The sequence below is a fragment of the Lipotes vexillifer genome, unplaced genomic scaffold (genome assembly GCF_000442215.2).
Source record: "Lipotes vexillifer unplaced genomic scaffold, Lipotes_vexillifer_v1.1 scaffold316, whole genome shotgun sequence".
In the NCBI taxonomy this organism is placed as follows: domain Eukaryota; kingdom Metazoa; phylum Chordata; class Mammalia; order Artiodactyla; family Lipotidae; genus Lipotes; species Lipotes vexillifer.
Window position 1 is genome coordinate 542,975 of NW_006780802.1, and position 19,979 is coordinate 562,953.

General features: G+C 40.5%; 1 protein-coding gene across 1 annotated transcript in view; it reads right to left on the minus strand.

Annotated features, from left to right (window-relative positions):
* Window positions 1-19,979, minus strand: part of SPAG6 (sperm associated antigen 6) — a 73,918-nt gene that overhangs the window by 23,218 nt on the left and 30,721 nt on the right. The window contains 4 exon segments of the mRNA XM_007454166.1: window positions 1-21; window positions 10,377-10,529; window positions 12,138-12,311; window positions 13,197-13,402. The exon segment at window positions 1-21 is cut by the window's left edge and continues 6 nt beyond it. Of these exon segments, the coding sequence (XP_007454228.1) occupies window positions 1-21; window positions 10,377-10,529; window positions 12,138-12,311; window positions 13,197-13,402 (554 nt within the window).

Sequence of the window (19,979 nt, forward strand, 5' to 3'; positions counted from 1 at the left end):
GACTGACAGCTGGGTCACACCCTGCAGCGTTGATCAAAAGAGCAAGAGTTATGAATCCAGAGCAGGATTAAAGAGTCTTCCCTGTCTCTCAAACATTAGAAGGAATCATTTTGGTCTTGATCCTTTTCTTAAACGGTTCAATAAATGAGCACTTCACAGGGGCTGTCATTTTTCAAGTCAATAAAATGACTAGAACTAATTTACCTTAATTATCTGTAACAATCCAACTAAACTGAATATCTCCACTAGCGCTTACTCCCCAAACAGAGGCGTTTAAACAAAAAACTGATGCCACAGACTAGTATTTAGGCAAAACCAGATTCCACTGTGACAAATTAAAAATGCGTAGGATTTTAAAACTTTTTGCTTGAGGGGAGGCCGGCTGGGGCCGGCGCACACATCCCAGACGCAGCCGGGCTGGTGACTCAGCTGCAGGTGGCGCCCCAGAGTCCGGGGAAGCGGTGGGGGGCGCAGGACGCTCTCCGAGGTTGCCCCCGGGACAAAGAATTTCCAGATCTGATCAGGGAGCTGGACTCCTCGGTGTCACCACTTAGAACACACATCCTTTCTTTGTTATCAACATCACGGATCATCAACCACCCCAGACATCTGCCTGTGTGACTTTAAAAAGTCAATGCAGCAGCATTTTGGCTGAAGGAGGAGACCTTCAAGATGGCAGAAGAGTAAGACGCGGAGGTCACCTTCCTCCCCACAGAAACATCAGAAATACATCTACATGTAGAATAACCCCTACAGAACACCTACTGAACGCTGGCAGAAGTTCTCAGACTTCCCAAAAGGCAAGAAACTCCCCACATACCTGGGTAGGGCAAAAGGAAAAAGAAAAAACAGAGACAAAAGAATACGGACGGGACCTGCACCAGTGGGAGGGAGCTGTGAAGGGGGAAAGGTTTCCACACACTAGGAAGCCCCCTCGCGGGCGGAGACTGCAGGTGGCAGAGGGGGAGCTTCGGGGCCGCGGAGGAGAGCGCAGCAACAGGGGCGCGGAGGGCAGAGCGGGGAGATTCCCGCACAGAGGATCGGTGCCGACCGGCACTCACCAGCCCAAGAGGCTTGTCTGCTCACCCGCCGGGGCGGGCGGGGCTGGGAGCTGAGGCTCGGGCTTCGGTCGGAGCGCAGGGAGAGGACTGGGGTTGGCTGCGTGAACACAGCCTGAAGGGGCTAGTGCGCCACGGCCGGCCGGGAGGGAGTCCGGGGAAAAGTCTGGAGCTGCCGAAGAGGCAAGAGACAATTGTTTCGGGGTGCGCGAGGAAAGGGGATTCAGAGCAACACCTAAACGAGCTCCAGAGATGGGCGCGAGCCGCGGCTACCAGTGCAGACCCCGGAGACGGGCATGAGATGCTAAGGCTGCTGCTGCCACCACCAAGAAGTCTGTGTGCAAGCACAGGCCACTGTCCACACCTCCCCACCCAGGAGCCTGTGCAGCCCGCCACCGCCAGGGTCCCGTGATCTAGGGACAACTTCCCTGGGAGAACGCACGGTGCGCCTCAGGCTGGTGCAACGTCACGCTGACCTCTGACACCGCAGGCCCGCCCCGCAACTCTACCCCTCCCTCCCCCCAGCCTGAGTGAGCCAGAGACCCCAAGTCAGCTGCTCCTTTAACCCCGTCCTGTCTGAGCGAAGAACAGATGCCCTCAGGCAAACTACACGCAGAGGCGGGTCCAAATCCAAAGCTGAACCCCAGGAGCTGTGCGAACAAAGAAGAGAAAGGGAAATCTCTCCCAGCAGCCTCAGGAGCAGCGGATTAAATCTCCACAGTCAACCTGATGTTCCCTGCATGTGTGGAATATCTGAATAGACAACGAATCATCCCAAAATGAGGAGGTGGACTTTGGGAGCAATGATATATATATTTTTTTCCTTTTTCTCTTTTTGTGAGTGTGTACGTGTATGCTTCTTTGTGTGATTTCGTTTGTATAGCTTTCTATTTACCATTGGTCCTAGGGTTCGTGTGTCCATTTTTGTTTTTAAGTATAGTTTTTAGAGCTTGTTATCATTGGTGGATTTGTTTTTTGCTTTGGTTGCTCTCTTCTTTTTTTAATTACTTTTTACTTATTATTTTTTATTATTTTTATTTTTTTTGCGGTACACGGGCCTCTCACTGTTGTGGCCTCTCCTGTTGTGGAGCACAGGCCCCGGACGCGCAGGCTCAATGGCCATGGCTCACGGGCCTAGTCGCTCCGCGGCATGTGGGATCCTCCCGGACCGGGGCACGAACCCATGTCCCCTGCATCAGCAGGCAGACTCTCAACCACTGCGCCACCAGGGAAGCCCAATTTTTTTATTTTAATAATTATTTTTTATTGTAATAACTTTATTTTATTCCCTCCCTCCCTCCCTTTCTTTTTTTCCTCCCTTTTCTTCTGAGCCGTGTGGCTGACAGGGTCTTGGTCTTCCAGCCGGGTGTCAGGCCTGTGCCTCTGAGGTAGGAAAGCCGAGTTCAGGACACTAGTCCACCAGAGACCTCCCGGCTCCACATAATATCAAACGGTGAAAGCTCTCCCAGAGATCTCCATCTCAACACTAAGACCCAGCCCCACCCAATGACCAGCAAGCTACAGTGCTGGATACCCTATGCCAAACAACTAGCAAGACAGGAACACAACCCCACCCATTAGTAGAGACCCTGCCTAAAATCATAATAAGGTCACAGACACCCACCCCAAAACACACCACCAGACATGGTCCTGCCCACCAGAAAGACAAGATCCAGCCTCATCCACCAGAGCACAGGCACTAGTCCCCTCCACCAGGAAGCCTACACAGCCCACTGAACCAACCTTAGCCACTGGGGGCAGACACCAAAAACAATGGGAACTACAAACCTGCAGGCTGCGAAAAGGAGACCCCAAACACAGTAAGTTAAGCAAAGTGAGAAGCAGAGAAACACAAAGAAGATGAAGGAGCAAGGTAAAAACCCACCAGACCAAACAAATGAAGTGGAAATAGGCAGTCTACCTGAAAAAGAATTCAGAGTACTGAAAGTAAAGATGATCCAAAATCTTGGAAATAGAATGGAGAAAATAGAAGAAATGTTTAACAAGGACCTAGAAGAACTAAAGAGCAAACAAACAATGATGAACAACACAATAAATGAAATTTAAAATTCTCTAGAAGGAATCAATAGCCGAATAACTAAGGCAGAAGAACGGATAAGTGACCTGGAAGAGAAAATAGTGGAAATAACTACTGCAGAGCAGAATAAAGAAAAAAAGAATGAAAAGAATTGAGGACAGTCTCAGAGACCTCTGGGACAACAGTAAATGCACAAACATTTAAATTATAGGGGTCCCAGAAGAAGAGAAAAAGAAGGGGACTGAGGGCTTTCCTGGTGGCGCAGTAGTTGAGAGTCCGCCTGCCAATGCAGGGGACACGGGTTCGTGCGCCAGTCCAGGAGGATCCCACATGCCGCAAAGCGGCTGGGCCCGTGAGCCATGGCCACTGAGCCTGCGCGTCTGGAGCCTGTGCTCTGCAACGGGAGAGGCCCCACCAGTGAGAGGCCTGTGTACCGCAAAAAAAAAAAAAAAAAAAAAAAAAAAAAAAAAAGGGGCGGGAAAAAAATTTTAAGGGAATATAGGAGAAAATATTTGAAGAGATTATAGTTGAAAACTTCCCTAATATGGGAAAGGAAATAGTGAATCAAGCCCAGGAAGCACAGAGAGTCCCATACAGGATAAATCCAAGGAGAAACACGCCAAGGCACATATTAATCAAACTATCAAAAATTAAATACAAAGAAAAAACATTAAAAGCAGCAAGGGAAAAGCAACAAATAACACACAAGGGAATTCCCATAAGGTTAACAGCTGATCTTTCAGCAGAAACTCTGCAATCCAGAAGGGAGTGGCAGGACATATTTAAAGTGATGAAAGGGGAAAACCTACAACCAAGATTACTCTACCCAGCAAGGATCGCATTCAGATTAGACAGAGAAATTAAAAACTTTACAGACAAGCAAAAGCTGAGAGAACTCAGCACCACCAAACCAGCTTTACAACAAAGGCTAAAGGAACTTCTCTAGGCAGGAAACACAAGAGAAGGAAAAGACCTACAATAACAAACCCAAAACAGTTAAGAAAATGGTCATAGGAACATAGATATCAATAATTACCTGAAATGTAAATGGATTAAATGCTCCAACCAACAGACTGCCTGAATAGATACAAAAACAAGACCCATATATATGCTGTCTACAAGAGACCCACTTCAGACCTAGGGACACATACAGACTGAAAGTGAGGGGATGGAAAAGATATTCCATGCAAATGGAAACGAAAAGAAAGCTGGAGTAGCAATTCTCATATCAGACAAAATAGACTTTAAAATAAAGACTATTACAAGAGAAAAAGAAGGACACTACATAATGCTCAAAGGACCAATCCAAGAAGAAGATACAACAATTGTAAATATTTAAGCACCCAACATAGGAGCACCTCAATACATACGGCAAATGGCTAACAGCCATAAACAGGGAAATTGACAGTAACACAATCATAGTAAGGGACTTTAACACCTCACTTTCACCAATGGACAGATCATCCAAAATGAAAATAAATAAGGAAACACAAGCTTTAAATGATACATTAAACAAGATGGACTTAATATTTATAGGACATTCCATCCAAAAAAAAGAGAATACACTTTCTTCTCAAGGGCTCATGGAACATTCTCCAGGATAGATCGTACCTTGGGTCACAAATCAAGCCTTGGTAAATTTAAGAAAATTTAAATTGTATCAAGTATCTTTTCTAACCACAACGCTATGAAACTAGATATCAATTACAGGAAAAAGTCTGTAAAAAAGACAAACACATGGAGGCTAAACAATACACTACTAAATAACCAAGAGATCACTGAAGAAATCAAAGAGGAAGAAATACCTAGAAACACATGACAATGAAAACACAATGACCTAAAACCTATGGGATGCAGCAAAAGCAGTTCTAAGAGGGAAGTTTATAGCAATACAATCCTACCTCAAGAAACAAGAAAAGTCTCAAATAAACAACCTAACCTTCCACCTAAAGCAATTAGAGAAAGAAGAACAGAAAATACCCCAAAGTTAGCAGAAGGAAAGAAATCATAAAGATCAGAGCAGAAATAAATGAAAAAGCAATGAAGGAAACTGTAGCAAAGATCAATAAAACTAAAAGCTGGTTCTTTGAGAAGTTAAACAAAATTGATAAACCATTAGCCAGACTCATCAGGAAAAAAAGGGAGGAGACTCAAATCAATAGAATTAGAAATGAAAAAAGAGACGTAACAACTGACACTGCAGAAACACAAAGGATCATGAGAGACTACTACAAGCAACTCTATGCCAACAAAATGGACAACCTGGAAGAAATGGACAAATTCTTAGAAAAGCACAACCTCCTGAGACTGAACCAGGAAGAAATACAAAATATAAAGAGACCAATCACAAGCAATGAAAGTGACACTGTGATTAAAAATCTACCAACAAACGAAAGCCCAGGACCAGAGGGCTTCACAGGAGAATTCTATCAAACACTTAGAGAAGAGCTAACATCTATCGTTCTCAAACTCTTCCAAAATATAGCAGAGGGAGGAGCACTCCCAAACTCATTCTACGAGGCCACTATCACCCTGGTACCAAAACCAGACAAGGATGTCACAAAGAAAGAAAACTACAGGCCAATATCACTGATGAACATAGATGCAAAAATCCAACAAAATACTAGCAAACAGAATCCAACAGCACATTAAAAGTTTCATTCACCATGATCAAGGGGGGTTTATCCCAGGAATACAAGAATTCTTCAATATATGCAAATCAAACAATGTGATAATGCCATATTAACAAATTGAAGAGTAAAATCCACATGATCATCTCAATAGATGCAGAAAAAGCTTTTGACAAAATTCAACACCCATTTATAATAAAAACCCTCCAGAAAGTAGGCACAGAGGGAACTTACCTCAACATAATAATGGCCATATAGGACAAACCCACCACCAACATCATTCTCAATGGTAAAAAATTGAAACCATTTCCACTAAGATCAGGAAAAAGACAAGGTTGCCCACTCTCACCACTAGTATTCAACACAGTTTTGGAAGTTTTAGCCACAGCAACCAGAGAAGAAAAAGAAATAAAAGGAATCCAAATCAGAAAAGATGAAGTAAAACTGCCACTGTTTGCAGATGACATGATACTATACATAGGAATCCTAAAGACTCTACCAGAAAACAGCTAGAGCTAATCAGTGAACTTGGCAAAGTAGCAGCATACAATATTAATGCACAGAACTCTCTTGCATTCCTACACACTAATGATGAAAACTCTGAAAGAAATTAAGGAAACACTCCCATTTACCACTGCAACAAAAAGAATAAAATACCTAGGAATAAACCTACCTAAGAAGACAAAAGACCTGTATGCAGAAAACTATAAGACACTGATGAGAGAAATTAAAGATGATACAAACAGATGGAGAAATAAACCATGTTCTTGGATTGGAAGAATCAACATTGTGAAAATGACTATATTACCCAAAGCAATCTACAGATGCAATGCAATCTCTATCAAACTATCAGTGGCATTTTTCACAGAACTAGAACAAAAAATTTCACAATTTATATGGAAACACAAAAGACCCCGAATAGCCAAAGCAATCTTGAGAAAGAAAAATGGAGCTGGAGGAATCAGGCTCCTAGACTTCAGACTAAACTACAAAGCTACAGTAATCAAGACAGTATGGTACTGGCACAAAAACAGAAATATAGATCAATGGAACAGGATAGAAAGCCAAGAGATAAACCCATGCACATATGGTCACCTTATTTTTGATAAAGGAGGCAAGAATATACAATGGAGAAAAGACAGCCTCTTCAATAAGTGGTGCTGGGAAAACTGGACAGCTACATGTAAAAGAATGAAATTAGAGCACTCCCTAACACCATACACAAAAATCAACTCAAAATGGATTAAAGACCTAAATGTAAGGCCAGACACTATAAAACTCTTAGAGGAAAACATAGGCAGAACACTCTATGACATAAATCACAGCAAGATCCTTTTTGACCCACCTCCTAGAGAAATGGAAATAAAAACAAAAATAAACAAATGGGACCTAATGAAACTTAAAAGCTTTTGCACAGCAAAGGAAACCATAAACAAGACCAAAAGACAACCCTCAGAATGGGAGAAAATATTTGCAAATGAAGCAACTGACAAAGGATTAATCTCCAAAATTTACAAGCAGCTCATGCAGCTCAATATCAAAAACCAAACAACCCAATCCAAAAGTGGGCAGAAGACCTAAATAGACATTTCTCCAAAGAAGATATATAGATTGCCAACAAACACATGACAGAATGCTCAAGAACACTAATCATTAGAGAAATGCAAATCAAAACTACAATGAGGTATCACCTCACACCAGTCAGAATGGCCATCATCAAAATATGTACAAACAATAAATGCTGGAGAGGGTGTGGAGAAAAGGGAACCCTATTGCACTGTTGGTGGGAATGTAAGTTGATACAGCCACTATGGAGAACAGTTTGGAGGTTCATTAAAAAACTAAGAATAGAATTACCATATGACCCAGCAATCCCACTACTCGGCATATATCCTGAGAAAACGATAATTCAAAAAGAGTCATGTACCACAATGTTCACTGCAGCTCTATTTACAACAGCCAGGACATGGAAGCAACCTAAGTGTCCATCAACAGATGAATGGATAAAGAAAATGTGGCACATATATACAATGGAATATTACTCAGCCATAAAAAGAAACAAAATTGAGTTATTTGTAGTGAGGTGGATGGACCGAGAGTTTGTCATACAGAGTGAAGCAAGTCAGAAAGAGAAAAACAAATAATGTATGCTAACACATATATATGGAATCTAAAAAAAAAAAAAAGAAATGGTTCTGATGAACCTAAGGGCAGGACAGGAATAAAGACGCAGACACAGAGAATGGACTTGAGGACATGGGGAGGGGAAAGGGTAAGCTGGGAAAAAGTGAGAGATTGGCATGGACTTACATATACTACCAAATGTAAAATAGATAGTGGGAAGCAGCCGCATAGCACAGGGAGATCAGCTCTGTACTTTGTGACCACCTAGAGGGGTGGGATAGGGAGGGTGGGAGGGAGATGCAGAGGGAGAAGATATGGGGATACATGTATAGCTGATTCACTTTGTTATAAAGCAGAAACACACCACTGTAAAGCAATTATACTCCAATGAAGATGTTAAAAAAAATAAAAATATAAATAAAACCTTTTGCTTTCCCTTGTTAAAAAAGTTAATTTAGAATCCTTTTAAAAATTGACTTTTCACCAAGCATAACAGATCTGAGAACAAAATACCTACTATAGATCCAAAATCAAATGAATAATATGAGCAAGAATCCTATTTAAGTAAATTTTAGGTGAAATATAGTCACTAAAACCTTTTCTGAAATAGTAAATTTCCATTAATTTTGGTCAACATTTGAATGATAGTTTTGCCCATTTTAACATGATTGAATGTCAAAGTAGGATGAGTACTTTTGTTACACAGATGGCATATGCTTATATCTTGCACTTCAAACTTCAATTTTATCTAAATAATCAAAACAGAAGTAACTAAAGGGCCTCAAATGCATCACAGTTTATATACCCAAGGAAGAGTCAAATAACCAAATCAAATTATAATTCATTCTGTATAGGCATAATTTTCTAACTAACTTGAGACTAGAAGAATTATCACCTTAAATTTAGTACCACAAAAGCCACTATCACATGGGTCATGCTACCACAGCAAAGGCCAAATGATCATATAGACGTTTTTTCCCTCCACCTTTAAATTAGGTTTTTAAGACCAATTTCTTAAAGAAGAGATCTGCCATATTTCTTTGACTTCTTTCTTACGACTAAAAATGTGTCTGCCCGTACAATAAAAAAAAAGGTCAGAATCTTTCTATCTTCAGAATGAGGCAACTCTCAATAAAGTCCATTCTTCTGAGACATACCAAGACTGAAGCAGCAGGAGGAAAAGAAGACAGCCCCCTTTACCCCATGCCCAACACTCTGACTTACTGGCCTCGGTTGTTTTGAACAGCAAATGAGACAAGGAGCGTTGAATGTGCTTTGAACATTACAAAGTATTATTTAGACTGGAGGTGTTGTCAGTCCTGAGAGTACTACGCGGAACGGGAAAGGATGAGGTAGCGTAGCGTGGTCTGCCTCAAACTGCTGCTGCTCCCACCTTGATCCTCACTTAAATGGAAGACAAACCAGATGGGAGAGGCCAGAAGCAGCCCCAGAACAAAGGCAGCGAGTACCTCCTGGTTAGTCTGGGGAAGAAACACAGGAAGCAAAAGCAATTGCTGCTTCCTTCCTCATCCTTCCTACAGTAGGCTTTCTGACTATCCACAGAAGAACTGAGAATCAAGAATCCTGATCACATCCCCATGGTGACCCTTCAGAAAGCAGCACTACTGCTCTAGTCATTATCAGAGTCTTTGGTAATAGAAGAACAAAAGGAAAAGCTAGAGATAAAAAGGGAGTGAAGTAAAGAATTATCAAGGAATAGGTAGAAAATAAAGATCTTAGGCTCATTTTTATTCTGAGGATTAGCAAAGGATTAAAAAAAATCCACACTTCTGTTTAACATACAGCAGCAGATTTTCCATGCTGATAAGAAACCCACATCCTAGAGGGTTGCCAGAGACACTGGGAGCACGCAGCCTTTGAAGCATGCTTCAGGAGATCAATATTTATTCATTCAACAAATATTTTTTGAGCACCTACTATGAGCCAGGGCTACGTGATCTAGTGGGTTAATTCCAAGCCGTAAATTGAGATAAGGCCAAATCCCTAGAGCAAGGAAACAGCATGTCAGAAACATGCTATACAACATGTGCTCTGAATTGCCCATGTCTAAGAAGAGAAATTAGCTCATGGAAGCTGAAGGAGAGAGAGCCATCCATTGTCATATCCTGCCCAAATGGCAGGAAGGGGGAGAATGTACGGAATAATAAAAATGACCACTGGGCATGTCAGTTATGATAGCTGTCTTTAATCAAAGTATGCTTTACATATTTGTAAAGCCAATCCTTCAAGATACAAATACATGGTATTTAGATATAGGTGATACTAACACTCAGAGGTGTTGACATTTTATTGATATTAAACACTGAGTAAAACTTTAAACTTCCTTCCAAGTAAACTTTACTTCAAGCACTGCTTTGGGAAACTTACTAATAAGCCTTGAAGAAGGCTGGTAATTCTCTGACTCTGGTCAGCTATATTTTACACTCTGTGGGATAGTATTAATCTGCGGTTCTGCCTTAGAGTATCTCACTGCAATAACTAGAGGAAAAGGAAGCAAGAACAAACCTTGGAAATGATGACCGCCATTGCCAGGTTCTCAGAATGAGCTGCCACGTAGCCAAGCATCATGATGCCCGGCAGCTTTATGTTTCCTTTGCAGGACCCAATGCAATCGATCACGGCAGCAACTCCCCCCGTGTTCACTATCAGCTGAGAAAGCTAAGAGAAAAGGAGAGCTAGATAACCATGGCCCTAAAGTGTAAGATGATCTTTAAATGTTACTTTAGCATTGCCAAATTTTAAAATTTAGGACCTAAAAAACGTCTGGTAAAATCTGAAATATCATTTAGTGAAATTATTATATTTATCAAAGAAGTGTACAAGGGTAACAGTCCTGCTATTTCTAATGTACAGAATATGCTCACTGTGAGGACCCTCTCTGTGGTTCAATTTTTCTTGCACGACTCCATCCTTATCATAATGGATGTCAAAACTCCTCACCTAAACACTAAGCCTAGGGCTAGTTCATAACTAGCTAACTGCTGAAACCCCCCGTCACAAGGTGTGAGTAAGAATTGGATTAATCACTGATTGCTGAAAGGTGAGATCAGACTTGAAATAGTCTAGCCTCATTATCCTTCCTTTGCTAGCAATGATCTCTAGCTGACTGCACTCCAGTCTTGAAAACTCTCAACCAGATAAAGATGTTGGGTGAAATAAAGAATGAGGACTTGGGACCTCCCTGGTGGTCCAGTGGCTAAGACTCCGAGCTCCCAATGTAGGGGGCCTGGGTTCAATCCCTGGTCAGGGAACTAGATCCCATGTGCCGCAACTAAAGATCCCCCACGCCACAACGAAGATCCTGTGTGCTGCCACTAAGACCTGGTGCATACAAATAAATAAATAAATATTTGTTTAAAAAAAGAATAAGGACTTAAAAGTTCAGTGAAATGAAATTGATTAGTGAAAATATACACAGAAAAAGACATAACTTCAGAATCTACCCAGGTTTGCTTCATCTCTATTCCTTTCCCACCTCACACCTCAGAGCAGGAACCACTGTGCAAGAGCAGCTGTTAGAGCAGTTACGCCAGGTCAGGGGGCCTGATGGTCTCTCCCAACCTTGAGGGGCACCATCTCTCACTACGCCCAGCTGACCTAGAGTGACAGGACAACAAAGGTCCACGGTCCCTACAATCTAGAAATGGAAAGCAGAAAATGATTAAAACCTGAGATTTCAGACTCAAACTCCATTGATATAACACAGTGGTTCTCAAGTGGGGGCACTCTTGTCCCCTAGGAAACATTTAGTAGTATGTGGGGACACTTTTGATCGTCACAACTTGGGGGAGGGGTGCTACTGGCATCTAATGGGCAGAGGCCAGGGATGCTGCTAAACATCCATCCTACAGCGTACAGGACAGCCCCTCACAACAAAGAATGATCTGGTCCAAAATGTCAACAGTGCTGAGGATGAGAAACCCTCAGAACATGTGACACTGTCCCTGAGCCCTGTGAACAAATTGATGTTTTACTTAAAAACTAAAACTAAATGCATACTGTTTTTTGGGTGTGTGTGTGTGTGTTTTTTTTTCCGGTACGCGGGCCTCTCACTGTTGTGGCTTCTCCCGTTGCGGAGCACAGGCTCCGGACGCGCAGGCTCAGCGGCCATGGCTCACGGGCCCAGCTGCTCCGCAGCATGTGGGATCTTACCGGACCGGGGCACGAGTCCCCTGCATCGGCAGGCAGACTCTCAACCACTGCGCCACCAGGGAAGCCCCATACTGTTGTATTTTGAAGCTGTTTTATTTTTTTCCCTTGTTTTACCTCAGGTGTATGTTTTGCAATCTCTCTAATTAAAGTGGAAGCATTTTTCTTCACGTATTCATCTTTGTCCTTCAGACAGGTAAGTACAGCTGGAAAAATCTCTGCTTCAACCACCATTTCTGCTAGATCCACAGAATGTTTCGCAATCTGACTGAGAGCTGAAAGGACCTGACGCTGTTGAGCAAAAACCAAACCCAAATGTTACATAGACTCCACTGTGGAGTTCAGACATAATTTAAACAGCTTCATACACACTCAAATTCCTTTATAAAGAGGAAAAAACAATCACACATACAACATAATCTAGGAGTCTCGAGGCATTCACATCCTAGTCTTCTTATACCAAAATACTCAATTTCTTAAATTCCCTAATTTCCAAGTTAAACATCTTAGTTCACACAATTGACTATTTAAATCTCTTATCAATTGAGGCTGGTCAAAGAATATGACCCTGAGATGAATACTATTTCTTAATTATGCAATACTTAAATTGTTAATTTATGATAAACACAGTAATGTAGTACAGTAACAATCAAGCAGAACTAACATTTTGGGATACTGCCAATATCATTTTTAAAACTTTACATTGATTAATTAACATTAACAATTTTTAAATCTTATAGACTATAACTATTAGAATATAAAAGTATAATTGGTGACTATTAACTGAAAATTAGATTTTAGAAACCTATAAAAAGACTAATATAAATATGGCAATTTTTACAGGAAACTTAAATATAACAATGGGATAGAAAGCCTTTAGGTCCCTTCTAACCCTGAGATTTAATCATTACGTGATTCCTTATTTTAATTATTAGTATTAATTCTGATGCTACTTCTAGTTTTCAGCGTTGCACATACTTTTTCCCAGTCACATCTTTACTGTCTAATCCTTACAGCAGTTTTCACATATTAAAGGACCAAATACATAATATATTCATATCTGCTTTCCATGATAATTTACTAATTATTTTAAAATGTATAATATTAATCTGCACACATTTCCATCTTCTTAGATTACCGGAATCCTGGCTTGTTTGTTTCTTTATTTTTAAATACCTTCAACTTAGCATCAGGGTTCAGGATCATCTGGGCTAAGTGAGCAATTGCTCCTGCGTCCACCACTGTCTGTGCCAACTCTGGAGAATGCTTTGCAATATCACTGAGGGCCGAAGCAGCAATCCTTTTCAAAGCAATTTCTGGCTCTTGGATACAGAGCACTAAAAGAGGAATGGCTCCCGCGTCCACCACAGCTTGTGACAGCTCTGTGGGTCCAAGAAAAGTAATTAAGTGAGTATGGGTGACTGACCCTTGTACAAGCCACTTTTCACCCTGACAGATACAGCAAAGGGAAAAGGGGAGGGTGTACTTCACTGTCTCGACATCTGCATTTCTAATCAGGCTTCCTGGTTTCATGAACCATGTGGACCAATCCTGAGCTGAAAAGAATACAGGTCAATAGATGGACCTCCATTTACATGAACACATTTGAGGTAGATTAAGCTGAAATGGCTTCCTATTCTTTTTTTTTTTTTTAAGAGAGTAAGCAGATGTCAGCTGTTTAAGCTCTGACAATTCTGCACTTCTCAATAGGCAAGCATTTTATGCATGGTTTACAATAACAGAGAAAATTAAAGTACCAAAAATTTACCAACCACACTAATTAGGCAGTATTTTGTGCTATTTACATGAGTAAACATTAACATGAATCTTGTGCCAGTAATGTCGATTTTTAAATTCCTTTCATCTTATTGTACTTTTAAACGATTTTTTTAAAAAATTTGTACAATATTAAAAGGTGTATTTTCATTGTACATATAAAAACACTTTCAAAAATGAGAACTACAACTGAACAGGCATTTTACATGTCAGAAATAGTATCTTTTGTATATACATGTTGATTCACTTGTGTGCCCAAAAATAACAGCTATAAAAAATAACACATTTTAAAATTAGAGAACAGGAGACAAGCAGGCAGACCCATATAATATACGTGTAAAAACTGTCTGTTGAGAAGCATAAAACAGTGCATAGTTACAGATTCTACTCTCATTGTACTCATGGCCTTTCTTGCTGAATCACATATACCCATTTCTATAATCTCTTCCTTTCAAATTATGCTCTCATTTTCTCAGATTTATAGCGCCTTGGCAATTTATATCTTAATAGCCAAGCTATCAATTCAGCATATCTCTTAGTCTTTAAAGAAAATAGTCTTTAATTTTTCAAAAGATTGGTAATATCACATTTTCTAAAAGGAAATAATGTTAGAAAATACAGGTTAGTGTCCAACACTTGTTTTCCTTCAATTATTATAATTATCTTAAAAGTCCCGATATTGCATAAACGATTCATTGATTCTTTCATTAAACAAGTATTAATGGAAGGTTATTATGTGTCAGACTCATTCAACACGCGTGCAGATGACACACTTCTACAAATTAACACTACACTGATTAGCAAATATGTTTCAATTAAAAATCCCAAGTGTGAAATATGAAATACAATGGGAAGTTCACCTATTTATGTGTTTTCACTTTTATACAGTTTCTAAGAGTAAAGAATCTGCAGTAAACAACTGTTTAAAAAACAGTTAACTTGGGCTTCCCTGGTGGCACAGTGGTTAAGAATCCACCTGCCAATTCAGGGAACACGGGTTCGAGCCCTGGTCCGGGAAGATCCCATATGCCGCGGAGCAACTAAGCCTGTGCACCACAACTACTGAGCCTGTGCTCTAGAGCCTGTGCTCTGCAACAAGAGAAGCCACCAGAATGAGAAGCGCACGCACCGCGAAGGCTTCGAAGAGTAGCCCCTGCTCTCCACAACTAGAGAAAGCCCGCACACAACAAAGACCCAATGCAGCCAAAAATAAATAAAATAAATAAGTTTTTTTAAAGTTAATAAACAGTTAATAAAACTATTAATAAAAACAAAGTGTTAATAAAACTATTAATAAAAACAAAGTTCTTTTCAAAAAAATGTATCATCTTTGTAATTCCCATACATTTTATTCTCTCCTTGAGTAACTGAGTACCGTATCCTCCTTTTCCTGAACTCTATAATGTTAATAATAAAGCAAACTCAGTTCTTCTGACTTGTTACCCATTCCCATCCAAAGCTGTTTTCCATTCTTTCTGGATCAGTGATGCTAAATGAGGGGAAGGCTGGGGAGGGTACCAAAGAAAGGTTTGCCTTTGCCTGAATGAAGCTTCCAGGGACATGGATGGGGCCTAGCAATTTTGTACTTGCAGTTTCATATACCTTACATCTCCAATTTATATGGTCCTACAAAACCCAGCTCTGTTCTTGGGTGATATTGTAATTCATAAATGATACTGTTCTACCACTTTCATTCATATATTGGGTATAAGACAGTGTATATAAAGGTAAGAGTATAATAGACCTAGATAATGCACACCATACTATATCACACATTCCACAGGCTATTTCATCCTGCCTCTGTCACTACTCTTTTTCCTGTGGTATAACCTTCTCCTCTTCCCTACCGTTGCTTCCTCTGGTATTTTTGTGCCAGTCGCTGTTGACGTCTACCCCATAGCCTTTGTCGGTCAGGGCGTGGGCTTGTGAATCAATCCTGGTGAATGGGACCTGCGCAGAAGTCAGCTAGAAGCATCTCTGAGCGGTTTTCCTCTGTCATAAACAGAAATACACAGGAGGAAACACCACCTCTTCTTTGCTGGACATGGGCACATCTGCCTGCAAATGACATCTGGAACTCCTACAGCCATCTTGCAACTATAACAAAAGAAATTGCCAATATACTGAGGATGGCCGAGTACAAAAATGAAAAACATCTGGGTCCTCCAAGACACTGTTCAGCTGCATAACCAACCTTGGAACTGCCCTCTTAAGACACTTTGTGTCATGTGAAATAAAAAAATGTCCTCATTGCTTAAGCCACCTGTAGCTGATATTCTGTAACTTACAGCCCCAAACATATTGATACAATTCTATCCTCTCTCAGGCTTGGTGTATGTACTTATTTTCCTCTCCTTTCTGGTCATTGAGTGTTCATTACGTGCTTACTATGTGCTAGAAACTTGGCTAGATCTTGGGGAAGCAGAATAGAGTAAAAACGTTGTTTTGTTCTAGCAGACTCTGCTCAGGGTGAATATGTGAACAGACCACAGCACGGAGTGGAGCTGGGAGTCGGGTGCATGGAGAGTTTGGGGAAACACACGTGTGGTGCCGTTTCAGGCAGTGCTTCCCATCCTCCTTCCTGCTCCCCTTTTCTTCTTCTACTTTTCTACTCTAAAAAAAGTGGTAGTAACCAAAACACATACAAAAATCTGGTACACTTAAAAGTTACTCCCTATAGGAGAAATCTCAAAGAATTCATTTTTAACTCTAATTTGGAAATGAGTCTGGGTTGTTTAATTAATTATTAAACTTAGGAAATCAAAGATTGATATGTACAGATGCTCATAAAAGGTTTGATCAAGAAAAAAAAAGAGCCAATTAATTTATCTTCAGTGCCTGAAAATATCTTAACCTCATTTTTTTCTTCCTTTACCTCATTTTAAATTTTAAATGAATCTTCAAAAAACAAATTTTTTAAAACTACATCTTCTTTTATGCAAGAACATGTGACATAATCATAAACTGTTAGGTAACCAGCAAAATTAGAAGTAGTTATGCAAAAAATTAAAAAATTCAGAGAAAGAAGGCTTTATGTTATACTAACATACTAACAAGATTTAGATGGGGTTGATGGTACTATTGATGATATATTTTCTTCTCTATTTGACAAATTTTCTTCAATGTGATTGTTTTTAAAAAATAAAAGAAATATGAACATGTCCTTTGACCACACATATGGCTATTGCTGTGGCTAACTATACTAACATTACTATTCTAAAGAAAAATAAACACTTTAGCTTATTTCTCACTATGGAAGAAAGTTTCTTATTTTTAAAAATGGTGGGAATATGTCTCCTTAAAACAAAATATTAGGAAAGAATGCATAATTATTCTTTGAAGAATTACTAATATATACTAGAAATATTATCTATTTACTTTTTCACACTTTCCCTCACCTTAATTCATGCCTTTATTACAGTTAAAATATTACATTTTTTAAATGTTGTCTTATTCATTTTTAACAATTTTTTAGACTTCAAATTGTCAGTAGAAATAAAACTATACAATAGTACCTTCCTTATTCATAAATAATAATTAAAGCCATTGATTGCATGCATGTAGACAACTGGTATACAGGCCTCAAATCTGATGGTCAGCTGTTTTCAGTAAAGGAATAACTAGTTATCTTTGGCCTCCTGAATACCTCACTGCTGAGTGAAGGAATTGAGGCAGCCACCTCTATCGGACCATGACAAGCTCAGTACAACTTTAGATTTAATTTTTAAAACAAAAGGAGACACAGATAAAAGGGAGGACATTTAAGATCAACAACATTCATAAAATTACTAGTATCTAAAGCTGGATGAATGGAATATTTAGGGATGACTTTATGTTGACCAGAAGGGAAGAGCACAGAAAGGAAAGTCCATCAGCATATAATAGGCACGGCTGTAACACGTAAAACTAGGTGCGTCAGGCAAAAGTGATTTTGCTTTATTTTAACAGTGCTCACAATGGCCTTAACCCCCTCCTCTTAATTCTTATGGCTGGTGGTTTGTTTAGATCAGGAGCAGTAAACACAGGGCCCAGGCAAGTAATTAAAATAAGTGAAGCCAGCAGGTGTAAGAAAAATAACAGAGTGGGAAGCACAGTAAACTGGAAAACTATATGCACCAGCTACAAGGAGCAGCAACTACTCAGCTTCAGCCCAGCGCGGCCACATAGGAATATAGGCCAACCGTTGTCAGATGCTTGGATTTTTCAAGAGAAGCCAGACACCTGATTTTTAATGTGAAATTGCCTGGTTTTTAAGTGTTGGAAACTTAAAAACACACTGTGTAAGACAACATAGTGCAGGCTAAATAAAACACGTCCATCATTTTACAACCCTAGGCTTAAACCTTACACCTTCTAAAACGAGCTGTGGGGACTTTCGGGATGTAGAAAGGTGACATTCTTTCTACATTTGATTCTTGAAGACACACTCTAGAGTCATAAAGAAAGAACCACTATAGTGATTACATAAGAAAATTCAGAGGTGAATTCCAAGAAATTGATGAAAACCTAAAACTTGGCCTGCAAAAAAAGGATTAATCTAAACATATATTATGATACTCCACTAATTTTTCTGCTAATGGAGATGTAAGAGGGAAGAATGTGAGCAAAATTAAGTGATCCATCATGAGAACTCATAAAAAGGACTCAAAATGAAGAGGTTCTCCAAAAGGAAAAAAAGGAAGGGAAAAAAATATATATATATATATTTAGCATACTAATTCAAAAATAATTAGGCAAATCAAACACCTCAAAAACTCTAATTCCAGGGCTCCCCTGGTGGTGCAGTGGTTGAGAGTCCACCTGCCAATGCAGGGAACACGGGTTTGTGCCCCGGTCTGGGAAGACCCCACATGCCGTGGAGCGGCTGGGCCCGTGAGCCATGGCCGCTGAGCCTGTGCGTCTGGAGCCTATGCTCCGCAACGGGAGAGGCCACAACAGTGAGAGGCCCGCGTCTGCTTTTAACTCACTGGTTTTAAGCCCTACAAAAATTTCTATTCTATTTTTTCATTAAAAATAAAATAAAGTTATGAATCATCATTTCTTTGCATTTAGGTGGCCCTATTTCTTAGTTTAAAGATAGGCTGGGGCTTCCCTGGTGGCGCAGTGGTTGGGAGTCCGCCTGCCGATGCGGGCGACGCGGGTTCGTGCCCCGGTCTGGGGGGATCCCGCGTGCCGCGGAGCGGCTGGGCCCATGGGCCATGGCCGCTGGGCCTGCGCGTCCGGAGCCTGTGCTCCACGATGGAAGGGGCCGCGGCAGTGAGAGGCCCGCGTACCACAAACACAAAACAAAAAACCCCAAAAACAAACAAAAAAAGATAGGCTGGCTTTGCATCTGGCTGTAAAACACAACTATATCACTTCAAAACCTTTGTGAAATAAAACGGGTTAAAAAATACATTTAAGATTTGGCTATCACTTATGATGTCAATCTTATGTTATATAATCATCCCATTCAACCAAATTTTTCATGATTTTGTGAAATTACAGTAAAAACAAATATGGAGGTGTAATCGCCAAAACCGGTTATATACTGACCATACGCCAGTATGATTTTAGGAATGTCACTTTTAAAGTGGAAGAAATTTGTCTAGAAATTTGTCTAACCCAGCTGTTTACAACTGGTTTAGTTACCTACTGCTACACCAAACTTAGCTGCTTAAAACAGGAAACGTTTATAATCTTACAGTTTCTGTAGGTCAGGAATCTGGGAGCGGCTCAGCTGGATGGTTCAGGCTGTGACCTCTCACTAGGCTGCAATCAAGCCATCAGCCAGGGCTGCAGTTATCTGAGGCTTGACCGGGATACATTGGGTCTACAGGATCTTCCCAGCGTACCCACGGGAGTTGGAAGAAGGCATCAGTTCCTCCCCATTTCTGGGCTCTTTCATAGCTTGCTCATGATGAGGCTTCCCCCAGAGTGACTGATCCAGAGGAGAGAACCCAGGACAAAAGCCATAGTCTTTTATAATCTAACCTCAGAAGTGACATGCCATCACTTCTGCTATATTTCATTGGTGCAACGTGGGCGGAGACTACACAGGGATGTGACTAGGAAGAGGAAGGCATGGAAGCCAGCTACCAAAAAACCTTTACTCTACACCAACACATCTGAGAGAGGCAATATCCTTCCATAGGTAACGATGGCTCACTAGAGCTATAATTCTGAGCTGAGAAACTGATATCT